Here is a 17023-nt window from a genome sequence, read left to right as displayed (position 1 = left end):
CGGCAATGCCGACGAAGATGTTTTTCTTTGAGGCATGCTGCACATCTAACCGTGGTTGAACCCATACTCGTTACTCTTACGTAGTCGCCTCATGTTATCCACATTGCGGCCACTGTCCCAATAGGAGGTCGCATTACGTGTGCAGCTCACTACGCCACCTTCCATCTTCACCTTCTCTCTATTTCTGTCTTTTCATTTTAACCCAGTGTGGTCTATCACGTAAGAGACTGTTACACAGGCCGACCTCTCTACCCTTCCGCGCATTAAAGATGCCTCTCTCGCTTTTGTTGTTGTTGCCTCAAAAGTGATGGCACATACCCACGGTGGATGATTGGCCTGGGTTTGGTGCAGATCCAAACAGAAGAAAATTCATCCAGGTTTATTTCAAGCGCTTATAAATATGAATTGAGGAATCTGTGAAAACAAATAACAAATTTTGATAAATTTTGAGGAAATTGGATGAAAATCCAGGAAACAAAGCGGTGAGGGTCGAAATAAATCAATTTTAAAGCAATAATCACAAATACATTAATTTAGGCATCGAGGCTACAGAAACAACGTCTTCCTCTTAGTCTCGTTTGGCCTGTACAAAGGTGCGAAGGGATTCGTGTTTTTTTTTTTCACTCATCTTTCTCGTATATACAGAGAGGAGCTTGAATTGTTTTTCTCAACAAAATTGGTGTGTTCTCAACAAAAGTATCCGCGCCTTCGAAGAGTTCAGGAATCTTTTGACTTCGGCATGCCGATCAGGGTGACACTTATATGAGCGACACGTTTAAGCTTCTGTCGTTAAGTCACTCATCCAAAGGTGCGATAGCTTCGCTGTTTTGTCTACAAGGCACCGCAACGCTCGTGACAGCTGCTCAGAAACAATTCCTCAGAGGTGTTGGTCATGAGCTGACAGGCAGCGAGGCTAGAAAGCAGTTCTCTTACAAAAAGTAGAAGAAATTCCTGATAGTGAGTGTGTAATTCCAGGTTTTTTTTTAAAATCTCACACTGGGGCTACTGAGGATCAAGCAGTTGAGGAAGCTATTCTAGTGCGCCGCAACCATCCTTCATCCCCCCCCCCCCTAATTACGTGAAATACGGCATAGAATAAAACACGGGTTTCACTTACCAAACGGCATGCACCTTATGTATTCATGAGAGGCGCAGTACTGCAGTCGCTATTAACATTAATAGGCTTGAAATGAATGGTAGCGCACTCTTTCGCATCTTATGCATAGTGTTGGCGCTTCGGTCGCGTGCAGTACTGTATTCGTCTTGTCGAAAACCACCGCGAAGCACGCGCCGTTCAAGCGCGTGATTCCTGTGGCGTTTAGCCACCGCCGTGCTGCTCCCAATTTCGCCAATATCGCCCCGGCTGTTCGTACGAAATGCTTCGCGGGATCGTCGCGGGTGCGGGCGTGCTCGGCTGCGCCGCAGCAGCGTTCGTGTTGAACAGCGAGAGGGAGAAACCGCGCGAAGCACGCACCCCATGGACCGCCGACATCCAGCCGTTCCAGCCCGTCTCGCCCACCTCACACTGGGACAGCAACTGGGACAGGTGGGTACGCGTTTCTAGTGGTAGGGTCTGGAGGAGGGGCTTAGTTCATCCGAATTCAGGCCTTGAACGTTCGCAACACATGCTTTTGTACAGCAATAGATGGAGAGATAATTTCTCCTAAATAAATGGCGCTGCTGTAGTGATGTGATAAAACGACAGACAGGCTAGGCGCCTGGCGTCGTTTAGTTAAGCCATCAATGTGTGACTATGACGAAGACAAAGTTATCGCAAGGTCTGACCGTGGGTTGAGGTAACTTTCTAGATTTTCAAGATATCTGTAGCCATGCGTCGTGGACAACTACAGCTGGCCTGTAGGCGTTGATTGTCTGGAGGTTTCTGCGCTCACCAAAATGATGATGCAATGCGAGTGCCACTCCGTGTGACATTATCACTCTTCAGAGTTTTCTGAACGCAGTCGATAAAAAGCTTGCTGTCAATAAGGCGTTTTCAGCGGAGAGCACTTGCAGTGTTGTGCCTCCGGCAGATGTGCCGCTCGAGAAATTATTGGAATGGTCATTAAGGAACACAGGAGGAGCGCTTTATTTGTATTTCGCCTAGGCGCCTATAGCCTACACTGCGCAAGATAGCGTGGTATTAAATGCCCCGGATGAGGAGAGATGGCATTGCACCCCCCCCCTCCTTTCACCTTGTGGCTTTTGCGGCTTACTTGCCACAGATCAGCATCTTCTGGAACCTCGATTCCCCTCTTGGAACGCTCGTCTTATTTCCTCTCTATCATTAGCTCCACCTTTGAGCCTTCATTCTGCCAGCACAACTCTCTCCATCGAGGTTACTACAAGAATCTAAAAACGGACATTTACCAGGAATGTGCTAACGCTACGCCCTATAAGTGCTTAGACTTAATAGCCCCGTCTTACTGAGGCGGCACATTAGTATCTACGTAGGCCCGTTCGCGTCGTTTCTTTTAAGCATCATCACCACCACCATCTTGTTGTAATCATCATCATCCCAGTTACATCTCCACCTGATAACTTCCAGCGCAAGCTGCGGCCTTCTTATCTCCGCAAACTTCCTAGTCTTATAAGCCCACCTATTGCAGCGTTGGCTGCAATTTAATTTAAAACATTTTCTTTAGCCTCCAAGCTTTCACATCATTTTTGATTACTGGCACAATGCAACTGCGGTATACTTTTCTCCTGAAGGATACTGAAAATATGTTACTCATGACTTGAGACTAGCTTCCAAGTGCGCTCCAATCCTAGCTATTAAACTTTGATGGTTCAAATCTGCAGTCACTTCTTTTTTTTAGATTTATGTATTTTTTGGCTTTACCACTTCCAACACATGGCTGCCTTTCGTAAACTGCAAACTCATTTTAGGTTAAATTAGTTTGCCTGTTAATATTTACTTTTAGTCCGATCGTTCTGTTCACAAGCTTGCGTCCTCAATCATGTCAAGCAACTCCTCCCTAGAGATACTTATCTATGCAACGTCGTCAGGAGATGTGAGGTTACTGACGTGTCCTGGATCAACTTTTACCCAAAAGTTTCCAAATAGAACCCTCTGAATACCCCTTGTAAACATGCCATGAATAGCAGCGAAGAAGTGGCGTCCCCTGGCGTAAACCCCTTCCTGGCTAATAGTTTATCAATTCTCCGGAGGATGAATATTTTTTAGCAACTTAATATGCCCCTTCTACCGCCTTACACAGCAAATAATCTTTTGAAGCGAAAAGCTTCACTACGCTAGGTAAAGCAGTCTTCGGGTAAGCAGCACAACGAACTTGAACGACATTCAGCCCAACCAATGGATAGCCGTGTATGACCATATGTGGTACAGTTATGGTGTAGAACCCTTGACCCATGACCTTTAGTTGATCTTTGACATTGGGTGACCTTTTGGTTGACCTTTGGCCTTAAGAACATCCTATGGGGCGATGCCAAGCTACGTGATGATATCCGATGGGGGTGTCGTAAGACCATGTGATACCACGTAATAGTCACGTGACCGTGTAGGTGCATATAAAACGGCCGTCGCAAGCGTATAGCGCAGCTGCCATGGACTATAGCCTCAGACGCTTAGCAAGCGTCCTTGCTTTTGACTGAATTCCAGGGTTAGCCAAGTTAAGCCAATGCCAATTTTTTCCTTCGTCCGTGCCGCAGGAGGGACCCCCATTACTGCGTGAGGCCAACGGAGAACCCCTCGAACGAAGAGAAGAGCCGTTACGACCGTGAACTGGAGGAGGCTAAGCCGACGGCGTCGCGGTACCTTTACCTGGTCCGTCACGGACATTTCTACAGACCGGGGGCCTCGGATAAGGAGCACGTGCTAACCGAGCTTGGTGAGCGATATGTAAACAATGTCAGTCATTACTGCACAGCCTCAGCTTCTGAGGGTTTGCCCTCTGCGGTGTAAGCGTGGAGGCACCCACAGATGTCAGTGCTATTACACTGCCAATCCATAATGGGAATTAGATGTCCATGCAAATTTAATTGTTTTTCGTTTTACGGTATACTATATGCGCCACTAGACAGCCGCGTTCTTAAGAATTTTGTTGGCTATTATTTAATTAGTAATCTTACACCGCATATCACAGTCGCCACATTGAGGACTGTATTGGTTATAGGTCAATCCAGTTCGCAAAACCGGCCACTGTGCAACAGGTGTTCGATCAGTTCTCAGGTTTCTCTCTTTTGATTCGGGTAATGGGCGCCGAGAGAGCATCGTAAATTCCGCACGTAATAATACGTCATGGACAAAAGAGCTTCTGAAGACACCGGTTCCCAAAATGCGTACCTGCATTCAGCCTCTACCAACTGTTAGTGAGGTAAACAGGAGTAGGAGCAGCACTATCACGGCTACTACGCAGCGCATGATATTCGCTTCCTAGCGAAGATCTCTGCCGTTCTGTCAGTCGTATTTATTAGCAAGACAGCGTTCGTGCCAGACTGTCAGGCCGGCTTGAGTCGCTTTCAGCATAACATGTGAGCGTGAGGCCCTTTCGGCATAACACGTCGGCGGGAAACGCTTCAGTACATAACACTTTGGCTTTGGCCTTTCGGCTGACACGACTGCGCAAGTCATTTTCAACATAACACATTAGCGTGAGGCACTTTCGACTTAACACACTGGATTCAACTTTGGCGTGAAGAACTTTTGTTACAACGCTTTGAAGTGATAATCTTTCGACACATGAAGGCATGAGACATTTTCCTCGCCATGAAAGACGTTGCTGCCCCCCCCCCTCCCTCCCGTCGTACTCTTAGGCGAAATACTCGCGTTCATTTGTTGCCCAAAAAGAATGTTGTCCAGCCGGGCATGAGCCGTATGTGGCAAGCTGGTTGTGGAATGGACGTCGTCGAAAGTCGGCCACCTGGTGTCACTGTAGTCCAGCTAGGACCAGCAATGAGTGGCCTCTTGGCATCCATTCTGGACAAGGATTGGGGCGGAGCCATATGTTACCGAAGTAAATCATCCGCCCCTGGGAGTACATCTTCAATTTTTCCCCCGTACAATGCAGGTCGCAAGCAGGCTGACCTTACGGGCCAGCGGCTCAAGCAGCTGAAGATCCCTTTCACGCGGCTCGTGCACTCGACCATGACGCGGGCCACCGAAACGGCCGAGATCATCCACAAGCACCTGGAGCCGCTGCCCAAGGAGTCGTGCGAGCTGATACGTGAGGGAGCTCCCGTGCCACCCGACCCACCTTCCGAGACCTGGAATCCGGATCCCAAATCGGTTGGCACAAGCTCTCAATTCTTTCTAGTTGGCTGGGTGCACAGGGTGGGAGGTATGGTTGGTTCGAATTATTGACCACGTAGTTTGGCCAGAAGTTAGCGTATTAAACGGCACAGGGAGTTCATACGGGATGCAGCAGGGTTTCGCTGTCACCAACGTCGGAATCCACCCTTCTAGAGAGTGACAAAAATTCGCCTATAGCTGGTTGAAAGCAAACGCACGTAAGAGACGCAGGCGCGACCCGGTTCCATGCGGTGCCAACTGCGCCTGCGAAGTGGCAAGTGGTTGCTTGACAGCTGCCGCCATCTGTCGCATGCACGTGTCGCTAACATGATCTGCGCATGCGCTGTAGGAGCTGGCGGTTTGTTTTCAACCAGCGGAGCTACTAATCTAGTACGCCATAGCTAAAGGAAGAGAGGCGCACATACGCAGAGCTGTCGTGTGAAACAAGGGGATTGCCCTTGGCAATCATGCTTGCTTTACCGAAGGGCCACGGCCAGGAGGAAAAAATTCAGGTGACGTCACGCGGCCAGCCTTCGCAAGCCGAGTGGTCATGTAGACGCTCCCTGCCCCGTTTTTCGCTCTTGGAGTCAGTACCTAATGTTTTGGTGTTGTTTAGTGTGCGCCGCTAATATATGATGTTTTCGCCATATATTAGCGGCACATGCTTCGAGCTTGATTGCCAGAGATCAGTGAAGAGATGACCTCGAATGCAGGGTTATCTCTTTGCTGATCTTTTAGAAGCGCCTCTCTGAGGTCTAGAACATGGCTTAGTTTGACTTTGGCTCGGAGTAAATGGGCAGATATGCATAAAACCTAATGTTGGATTTATTGTCAGATAGGGTAGAAGCTGCGTGCAAGCGTACCATCTGCAGCCGGTTGTATGCTTTAGGCGTTAAAAGTATTTCACCCGTTTTCAGTGAACTAATCGTATAATGCGGGACTGCGCTCACGAGGTTAAAGTGCTTCCTTCAGAAATTCAAATCAGTTCAAATTCTATCCGCGTTCGAGTCGCGCGGCTTATACAGTGTAAGCAGAGTTTTATCGCTCGTCAAATCAGCACCGTTATTTTGCCATTTATTTTTGGCTATGCGCAGCGCATGGATTATAGCGAGAAATGCGTTCCGTGCCAGCATAGGAAATGTGCCCACGCCTCATTTGAACGTCCGCTTAATTACCGCCGCTAAGATGATTTTCTTAGTAACATAAGCCTGTCCACATTGTCTGGTGCCCCCAGTATTTCGTAGATGGCGCCCGCATAGAAGCCGGGTTCCGGAAGTACTTCTACAGGGCTCCCGCCTCCCAGCAGGAGGACACCCACGAGATCATCGTCTGCCACTCGAACGTCATCCGCTACTGGACGTGCAGGCAAGAACACGTGGTTTTCTTTAGTTACCGCAAAATTTTACTATGCCTTTATTAAATGATGAAATTGAATACATTCTAGGCCTCCCACTCCTAATTTCTGCGGACTAAACAAATTTTATGATCCTTCATGCCTTCATAAGAGCTTAAACAAGGCCACGCGGCGCATACGTGTTTGCTTAAATAGGTTATTCATATTATCCTGCCGAGTCTGAAAAATTCCATGGAGAAGGGAAACACGCAGTAGACAACGCAAATGATCCTTAAGGAGTACAGTGGTTTCCGTGAACATTCGGTGAGGGCAACTATTAAATGGTAAATTGTGTATTTTAACATCCCAAAACGACAGGTGGGTTATGAGGGACGCCATAGTCAAGAGCTACGGATTGATTTAGTGCACTTGGGGTTACAGCGCATTTTTGTCAGGAGCAGGGAGAGTACGAAGGCATTCTGTATTCTTGCAACAGTGAACATCTTTTTGGTGTTTCTTGTGATGCCTTGATGGATAAGGATACGATACTACCACGTCACGATTGAAAGGTTGCTTTCTACGGAGGCACAAAAACAAACCATTGTTTGTGGTTTGTAAATTAACGTTTTTCTATTTACTTTTTTTATTTATCAATATATTTGAAAAGTTGCAGGACGTCACCCTTTAATGAGGCCTTAAAATCTTAGGTGCCGACTTAGTTTGTTATCCTTTAAACTCTAGGAATCGACTTTTCAACCTTAGTCACGTAACTCTTAATCTGGGCACGACCTGCAGCCAATTTGTGGAAATTGGGATACGGGAGCGCCACGTGCGTGTTAGGCAGTCAGCGATCGTTGGCTCTCTTCAAGTTTTTTCTTCTTCCTCAGCTCCTTGTATTGAGCAGTTCATCTCGATGCCGCTAATGGTGGGCACGACAGTCATCGAAGCTTCGAGATGAGTGTCACATTTTCATACACGATTCCATGGGGTGGTTATATGTTGATTTGGTATTTATCGAGAAAGACTAAAAAGCTTTGGGATCGTATTTTGTGACGATTCTTTTCACGATTCGTTCCTTTGGTGAGGTCCGCAATTCGATACCGGACCTGTCAAATGGTGTTTCTGGGCTTAGTTGTTAGCCCGACGCCACGAGTATCAGATACCCATGGTTGAACGCCAAAGAGATGAGTTGGGAAAGGCATTGTTAGAAAATAGGGCCTCTTGGCAACCATTTGCTCTTTCCTATTTTCTTCTTCATAATAGGTGTTCCACTGTAACGTATCGATAATGCGTGGGGTTTTTGATAACACGTATGTAAGCTTTGGTTTGCATGGAACACCTACTTTTGCGTCCATGCCACGACTGAAATGCAGCTACCTAGGTTGGGAGGTTCTGAACGCGGTGTTTCTTTTATCCAGGAGCGTAAGTTTTTTTTCTGAATGGCGTATATAGGACTGCCTCCACAACTATCCCTTCGAGAATTGCCCATAAATTCACCAATCTGTATATGCTTCCGAAAAGTAATCGGCACAAGCGGGCTCGCACACTGACTGATGTTTGGTGTTCCGTGTGCACACGTGTGCGCAGGGCTCTGCAGCTCCCTCCCGAGGCCTGGTTGCGCATCTCGCTCGCCCACGGCAGCGTCTCGGTTGTGAAGATCTCGCCGAGCGGGGAGGTCAGGCTGCGGGCGCTCGGCGACGTCGGGCACTTGCCCATCGACATGATCACCGCCGGATACCCTCGATGACCCCGCCTGAACAACGCTACCGGCGTTTCATTGCAATATAGCTCGTTGTTTCAAAACCCTCTTACGATGGCTTTTCTCAGAATTTATTAGCGGAATGTAGAACTGTGGCCCCCATCTACATTGCACTGCCCTAAGCTGCGAATAGATGTGAACACACGGGTCAGCGTTTCGCCGCTCAATTTTTTTTTTTTAGAGCGAGAGCTCTACTTCACGACCACAGCTGCAAAAGCCGTTTCCCCATTGAAGCCTGATCTGTAATTTGCCGTGTGAGCCTAAGTAATGAATAAGAAATATTGCTGCGACTGAGTTTCGAACCAGCGGCGGCGCGAACAGATCAGCTTCGCTGGCCACCGCACGAGATCAATATATGCTGTCGCCGCAGTCGATCACGCCTCGTGTTAAACTGCAACACACTCTTCTCCTTAATCGCTGTGCATTGCACGTCGTCCTCTTCATCAACTAATAGCGCACTACTGAACTGCCATTGAACATGCCATCATTCACTGAAGATGCCCACCCCTCATGTAAAACCCCTACCTAGGGGCATTGAGGAATAATAAATAAACAAATCAATAAATATCGTCGCCAGACGTGCCGACGACACAGCAGAACAAAACTACGAGCCGACCAGTCTAAACACATGCTTTCGCACGTCCACTCGGTTGAACTAAACGTTAAAACCCTAAAACCCTAACACTTTTTTAATGCGAAAGCATTACTAGTCCCACTACGAGAGCAGCCAGCGGCGTGGGTTAGTCTGTGTACTCGAAGACAGTACAAAAAATTCTAGCGATGACAAGAAAATTAGGATGACGTCATCAAGCGGCCATGCATAGGACGCGCACACCAAGCCGAGCACCGCCATTTCAGACGATCGTATACATGTCGTCGTTCTATATATACCCACCACTGGCTGACCTCAATGTTGCACCAGCTTTCCCGAGTACATTCGTACGAAAAACTGTGAGCAAGTGTTCGTCGTACAGCGTTACGAGTGGTGTCATACGATTTCTCGTTGCATATATCGCATACGTCTCTAAGTCAAGTTGGAGGCTTGCTCGCGACGGTTATTCCAACCGAGTATCCGAGTGTTTCACTTGGATCTTTGTGGATTCAGCGTTTGTGGATTCAGCTTTCGGAGGCGCGTCTTCGTTTCATTTCAACCTATTGTACACACGTACCCTCCTTCTAATTAGATGTCTGTGCAGATAAATGTTATGCTTGCTCCACCTTATGTGATCACATCGGATTTTAATGAAGCGATGAATGAATAAACGATTGAATAGCTCACTCCATTTCATACGGGCCGTCGTTATCCTCCACGATTTTGCATAGGAGAAGGGTTCACTCGAATACTATAAAGCAAGTCTGCGTCTTCATGCCGCTGTCTCACTGCGTTGTGCAGCACACGTGACTGATGTCATCCATATGCAAGACCTCCAGCGTGAGCTAAATGCTTTTATTCTCACGAATTGAGGGCACGATAACTGTTCGTCGTCAAAATATTTATTATTTGCTTCGTACCTGTGTGTACCACGACGAAATAAAATGCGTAAATGGCCTTGAACAGGGCTTGCGAGTGCAGGCAATCACGAAGACGTCTGATCATTCACGTGTTCTTTGTGCGTTGTTTGTGTGTAAGTGTTTCTCGGGCATTTGAAACATTTGCGGGCTTCTTCATAATTAATTTAAATCGCAGTTTAAACCACAAAACAAAAGTCATCTTGCATCTCATCCCTATAGAAATGCGGCCTTAATGGCCGGGTGTAAAACCAGCGTCAGCTATCTACAAGAGAGCTTAATCATCCCTGGGCCACCACGGTAAGTTTACCGTGTTACAAATTCTGGCCGGCACAGTCCACGATTCCAGCGCCACCAGCGGTGGCTACCCGCTCCCACAAGGCTACGCATATCAGACTCAACTGAATACATTATGACACGACACTGAACACTACTATCAGCATGGAGTGATACCTTATGGTTATGCCAGTTGCCTATGACTTCAATTTGCTCTGGTTAAATCGTACTAGTTTTCTTCGTTACGCTTTTGATGTTCACACATTTATTTCTTCTGCATTTTGCATAAAGCTATGGGGCTAAGCTATTTCACAGTGTTTTAGGAAGTTTATTGTTTTCTATGAAAGTTCTGAAGTGCACTATGCGGAAATAGAAGGCCCTGTGCTGACGGACAACGATTTGCAAATAACGCTGCCAGGAAGTAAAACTACAGGCAATCGACATTATTGGAACGAAGACAACGAAGGTGGGTGTATCTGTCCTCGTGCTCGCGTGAAGAAGTGGCTGATGCTGCCTTCCCCGGATGTTGTCGACCCCAGCCAGTGTCCACCAAGAACAGGCTGCGCTCTGCCCATAAGCCTATCGACTCCGTGTTCACGTCGCCGGCTACTTCGCTCGCCATCTCTGCTCAGCGGGTGTCCTCGCTCAACATGAGCAGCCCACCAAAGAACTTCCAGTCTTTCAGCTCCCCCAGTAAGCTACGATTTCACGGTCATCTCCCTGCCATATGGTGTGTGTGTGTGTGTGTGCGTGGAGGGGGGGGGGGGCGAACTGCGGAAATAGGCAGGGCCGTTGACTCAGTTTTGCCTTCTGTGCGCTAACTTGCAGTGTGTTAAAATTTAAAGCTATAAGGTGAAGGTCTGAAACGTTGTCTTCCAGTAGAGCATGCAACACTTAGCCTACAACGGCGGTGCACTTCCGAATTCGGAATGGTGTGGGCTGCTTTACCTCGCCCTCACTGTAGTCCGACCCTCGCACCATCGACCTCCTCCATCGCTCTTTTCCGAGATACGAACATCTGAGAGCATAGCGCACTCAATGCAGTGCGCTGGTGGTGTCCTTAAAAGCCCCCTATAGTTTTATGCGGGTTTCGTGTATCGGCCATAGACAGGGACTCTAAGAGGAGCGGTAAAAAGTTCTTTAATGAGTTCATCATTGCCGGCAGGCAATGACGTCCAGAATCGCACTGCAAGCACTAGGCCACTCCCCTGCAAGTGGGTCTTCTCCTCTGACGAGGCATTAAAGGCCGCGTTTAGCTTGGACAGCCATTATTTTTCACCTACGAAGTGCAGAGAATACTAGGGTACACCGTTGGCGGATGTGCGCTATTGTGGGAAAGAAACTGATTTAAAGACAGTGTGCTCCTGGCGGTGAGGACATTTTTTAGCTTCCATCCGAATCGCGAAAGGGGGAATGAACTTGTTGAGAAACTGGCCATGAGAGTTGCCTGACGATCATATGGGTGGGCTGCTATGGTCATTGTACTCATTGAGTGGTATGTCACCGAGTTGCGTTCGCATTTCGCTACCAGGCCTCGGGCCGAGCGCTTTGCAGCCGGAGCCGCCAGCCCCTGCCAAGCCTCTGATCGAGCCAGTCGGCGGGGACGAGCCCCAGTTGTACGGGTCCGCCGGCCTGCTCATGCCCATTTACCTCATTCCCTTGATCTACTACGGGACACCGGTACGTTGTGTGCGCACTTAGTGACACTGGCGCCCAATCCTAACATTCTCGCAGTGGCTCTAGTGAAAGAGCAATCCTGTTTACGCGCTTGTTGAAATCGCGCAGCATACATTATCGTTAGTTTCTTATACACACACACCACTCTTCATATCGTTGCGGATAAGTGCGCATAACAATATTTTTGGAACGAGTATTGTCATTCTCGTGTAATATACAGACCAATGAATTATTCGCTTCGTCTGCGTATACGTTTCCCGAAGTCTTGTACTTGCGGCACTGATCGATGAATATCAGTAAAAGCCGGTTAGTTGGTTATTATGCAGGTCTAAGTCTCCAAGTACGAGGCGTCATATCGGACTGCGTAAATTTGGTCGGCCCTGAAACAACCATTACCTTCAATTGCCTTATATCACCTCTCAACGGTTCACTTGGATGTTGCTGTACCGCTGCGGAGACGTGATCACTTATCTCGCAGGCTTCTCCAACCGGACGCCCCCGGATCTACGTTGGCGCCTTGTACGCGATGTACTACTATCAACAACAAATGAAGCTCGAACAAGACAACTGAAATGCAAACACAAAAACACAACGTTTTAGTTATAGGAGAGGAAATTGAAGCAAGGCTGATTCTAATAAAACACATTTCGCATCTTCGAATTCAAATTAACCTGTTGTAGTTTCCCCTGGCTAATGTATTCTCATTTGACTGTTCGTGCTTCAACCACCTTGTTCGCGTTTAAGTTGTAGAATTATCCCTCGATTTCTAATCACAACGACTCAAGAGGAGGAGGTCCCATATAGCCATACAGTGCTACTACTTCCTTCCTGCTGCAGGAGTGCCTGTGCCTGTACTCGCTGCTGCTGCCCCTGTGCTGGTGGATGACCAACTCGGTGCCCCGATGCGTGGCCGCCCTGGCGCCCTTCGTCACGCTGCCCGTGCTGCGCACACTGGGCGCCGACGAGGCCGCCGCCGCCTTCCTCACGGTGCGCCGTTGTACGCGTACACTCCACGGCTATACCACTCGCCAATGGCGCGCGTCGCAGACCACAGTACAGCGTGGAATTTTCAGGACGGCAAATGAAATGTGTGGTAACGCTGGCGAATTTCCAAACGACAAAGGGACACTCAGGACCGACTCCAAACAATCTGTGATTGTCGTAAAACTCAATTCTCTGGCTGTTTCTGGCTCGGTTGATACTTGTTAGGCAGGAGAGAACAAGTTTTTTGCGTTGAATTTAAAATTTTTTCCGCCTCTCCACTCAAACCCGTAACACCTACACCAAAAAGGACTGCATCATCACCGTTTTGGAGTGAATGGCGACGCAGCCTAGCCTCCGAAATCGGTGCGATGGAACTGTGTCAAAGGGTAGCAGCTTGCTTGCGAAACCGGCCGCTGATGGCGCCACCGGTGTTTTGTCTGCAGTTTCTTTTTTAGTTTATAGAAGCTCCCTTTTCGGCGAGAGCGGTCTATTTGTGGCTGGAACGCAGTAATATTTCATTACAGGCCAACTGCCATTTGCACGAAGTGGCCCTTCGACTTCTTTACACTTCGTGGAATACGATCAAATTCCCGAGAGACAAGCTGTTAATGGGGAGATGGGCCCTCTTCAAGGGGCTTTTTTTTTTTGGAGGTGAAGGAAATAGGAGGTAATGCGAAACTATTGCTTTTTTCCCTATTCTTTGTACGCCATCGAGCCTTCATGCTAAATGCGATGGTTTGCACTGACGAATACCATTTTGGTCTCTGGGGTTTTCTCCCAGCCCGCATCGCTGAGGCACCTCATCTTCCTGGTCATCGTGACGGCGAGCCACACCAGCGGCAGACTGATTCCCAGGCTGAGCTTCAACGTGTGCAGCAAGTATGGGCTCCAGGTGCGTCGCAGCGCAGGCCTTCGCAGAGCATCTACCCACTATGCATATAAATGTCCGTAACCAAGCAACTTCATCTGAGAAAAGGTGAACAGTTTCGTTTTTATTGTGGCTACATAGGTATCCAGGTTTGTTTCCAACGGCGTCTGTCAGAAAATACCACGTGACTGTGACAGAATCATCTTCTTTCGAGGCGTCTGTGGATGTGACAAAACTGCGGATTGTGACCGCAGTCATCAACGAGGGAGTTCTCCCATCTAGTCCTTCACCCGAACCTTGACTCTTTCATAAGTTTTGCATAAAGTTCGAAAATACTCATGCAGGATGCCCTGTCGCGCTCATCCGAAGCCACAAATTGCAATACAGGCCTCTTTTTTACTCACATCGCTGTCAAAAACGTGCACATACTTATATGCCGACTAATTCGTCTCATATTTTGTTAAGCTGAGCAACGTGAACTGACGCGCGAGTTGATCAGATGTGATGGCGAAAGAGCGTATCGGGACAAAAAAAAATAGAAGATGACACTATTATATTTCGTTAGACGATATTTTTTTGGGCTTGTATGTAGCGAACTTCAGACTTAGCCGCGTTTTAGCAGTGAAAACATATGATAATCATCCACTTATTGCTGTACAGAGGGCCCCCAATAGCGCTAATTCCTGAGTCCACCTTCTATGCATGACTCCATTTGGGAGATTAAGGAGGGTTGTCGCTTCTTGTTTCTCGGAACTTTTATTGCTCTAAACCCATTAGGAATCAACAAAATGCTGATAATCACGTTTTCGAGAGCATTCTCTTTAAAGCTCGTATGGTCATCGAGGCCCATCGCTCCTTGATAATATTCTCCTTGACCAGAGCATCAGTGCTGAATTATCTATTATTACTGAACATGCTATAGGAAAATTTTTAGTGGCCTCTTTTGGTGGTAAAATGTTTCTATACCTAAAATATTTCATTTTGGAGACCCTATGACTCCCTTTGATCTGACAACTCCAAAATCTTTCACTGGCTGAATGTGTGCATGTGTGAACAACGCTCATTTGCCCTCTTTGATGGTGGCCTCCTGAACACTTCTACACATTCCGATGGCGACGCCGTGTCGAAAACTCCCGCAGGCAGCCATCACCTGTAAACGTCAGCGCTTTCTCAATGCAAACATCGAGGAGCTGTACTTCACGCATGCAACAATAAGAACACTATGTTATACAAATACCACAGGCAGTTTGTCGATGTAGCGTACAGGCGATCGTAGTGAGCTGAGTTTTCATTTCTCTCTCCCATCCCAGGGAAATTTTCAGACGGGACCGCTTTCTGGCGCCTGCTGCGTCAAACTATTCTCGGAGTTTTTAAGCGTCTGATTCTCTCTGGGCAATTAAACTGAATCTTAACAAGCGGCGCGACATTTTCGGAAGCTACAATTTTTTTTTCAGCAACGGTTGTACGAAGTAAGGACACTCTGGTATTCGCAATAAACTTCGTCACGCGAGGAATAACAGTGATCTGTTACACTGCTAAGTTATAAACGACTTATTTCAAAGACGTCCCCATAAGAATCTCTCATTTAGAAGGGAGTTTCAACGTCCCTTTGAATCTCCACGGAATTTTTTTCCCGCCAAACAGTGGATTTTATCCTACTCGAGTGGCGCCTCCAAGCGGCCCGATTCCAGAGTCTTGACTCGAGTGTTCAGCCTAATACAGTTCCGTTCCTTGTGTACACAAGCAGGCCCTGCCGCTCTTCCTGTGGCTGACGGCGCTGACGTACGCGATGTCGCTGTTCGTGCCCAAGGCAGCGGTGGCGCTGCTGGTCAACCTGGCCGTCGACAAAATCCTCACCTGCATCCACGACTGCGAGCTCGACAGGACGCTCAGCGAGCAGGAGGAACAGCGGTACACGGGCACCCGATGCACGCTGTCCCTTCATTTTCATTAAGGCTATCTTCTTTGAATTATTTGCGTTTATGTCATATTGAAGCACTAACAGCTGCGAACGTTTCCCGGAATCCAACAGCGCACAATAACGGGTGCACCAGACTAAGGAGGAAGAAACAAAAGCACTGTCTTTATCGTATGCTCCGTTAATGTGCGTTCCTCGCCTCACAGTGGGACGTCAACTACCCCAGCACGGGATATCAGAAGCAGACATAAAATTTAATTTCCTCGAATCTGGCGCTGCAGAATAGGTTCCCCCTGTCTGTACATGCTATGCATTCGTTACTACGTTTATCATGCTCATCACTTTCAGACTGCAATATTACGCTGCCATTCAGTAGAACTCGCCTGCATGGTGCATTTGCTTTTGCTGCCAGTAGCATGTACACCAGCACTGACAAACATATACTATATTAAGGCGAAAGCCTTTATATAAGCTCATGACTCGCCACCAGAGATGTTCGCAGAAAAGTGTCACACTATAGTTGTCAATCAAACTGATAACGTCATCAGTAGTGTTAAAAGATAAGTGGCTTACCAATCAAACGCGGTAAGCGAAGCCCTAGCACAGAACGCTACGCAAACATGCGCGCGTATAAAAATGACATCGTTCGAAAGGAGCGCTCCGGGGCGAGCGGTGGTGGCTTCCTGGCCTTACGGGGCTGGGATCTAGGGGCTCCCGCACATGTGGCGAGGGCTCCTTGCCGCTGGGGGTATCTGTTGCTAAACAGTCGTCGTCGCTTCTGATGACGCGGTTGTTGCGACGCGCGTCTTTTCTTTCAATCTTTCCTCTCCTATCCTTCAACTCACCTACTGTGGATCCCCCCCGAAATATATAACACGAGCACGTGCAAGGTCTGCAAGAGAGACGTAGCTACACTTAAAAGATACTCTGGGAGTGTAAGGCACACCTCACCGATATTAATCCCTAAACCATCTCGTCGAGGTAGTTCGCAGCTCTGCCTAGTTCCAACCTCAATGTCCAACTCTGGGCCGTCCAGCAGGCCCTCGAGGCGGCGAAAAGAGATCTCGAAGTCCCCACGCGGGACACCTAGGCCCGGTCGTGCTAAACCCTGTCGGACACGCAATAAATTGATTACTCACTCACTCTGCAGGAGGCAGCGATTCTGGCTCAGCTTGAGCCAGATTCTTTCTGCAGTCGCGACAGCAACAGGAGCTCTCCGCAGGCAATCTTGCCAGATGCCCCCTGAACGCCAAACTTGAAGGATGCCGCCTAAACGCTCTCTTGTGTCTCCAGCAACCAAGCGTGCGCACGCTAATGAACGACAGCGACACAAGCAGCAACACCGCACTAAAGGCTTTCACCTCACCGCACATTAGGTCTACAAAGTACCTCCCCTGAATTTTTTTTAAGTGAATAGCTTTCTTTGGCTACCGTTGCAGTTTCCTTCATCT

The 17023-nt window shown here is 48.0% G+C and overlaps 1 protein-coding gene across 1 annotated transcript; it reads left to right on the top strand.

Annotated features, from left to right (window-relative positions):
* Positions 1–1338: 1338 nt before the first annotated feature.
* On the top strand, positions 1339–8338 carry LOC144118506 (serine/threonine-protein phosphatase Pgam5, mitochondrial-like). Its single transcript, XM_077651429.1, has 5 exons — positions 1339–1546; positions 3670–3848; positions 5028–5245; positions 6483–6613; positions 8169–8338. The coding sequence occupies exons 1-5, from the start codon at positions 1377–1379 to the stop codon at positions 8326–8328; spliced, it is 858 nt and encodes a 285-aa protein (XP_077507555.1). The 5' UTR covers positions 1339–1376; the 3' UTR covers positions 8329–8338.
* Positions 8339–17023: the final 8685 nt, after the last annotated feature.

This window comes from Amblyomma americanum, chromosome 2 (assembly GCF_052857255.1).
Source record: "Amblyomma americanum isolate KBUSLIRL-KWMA chromosome 2, ASM5285725v1, whole genome shotgun sequence".
NCBI lineage: Eukaryota > Metazoa > Arthropoda > Arachnida > Ixodida > Ixodidae > Amblyomma > Amblyomma americanum.
This window is presented reverse-complemented; position numbering and strand designations above follow the sequence as displayed.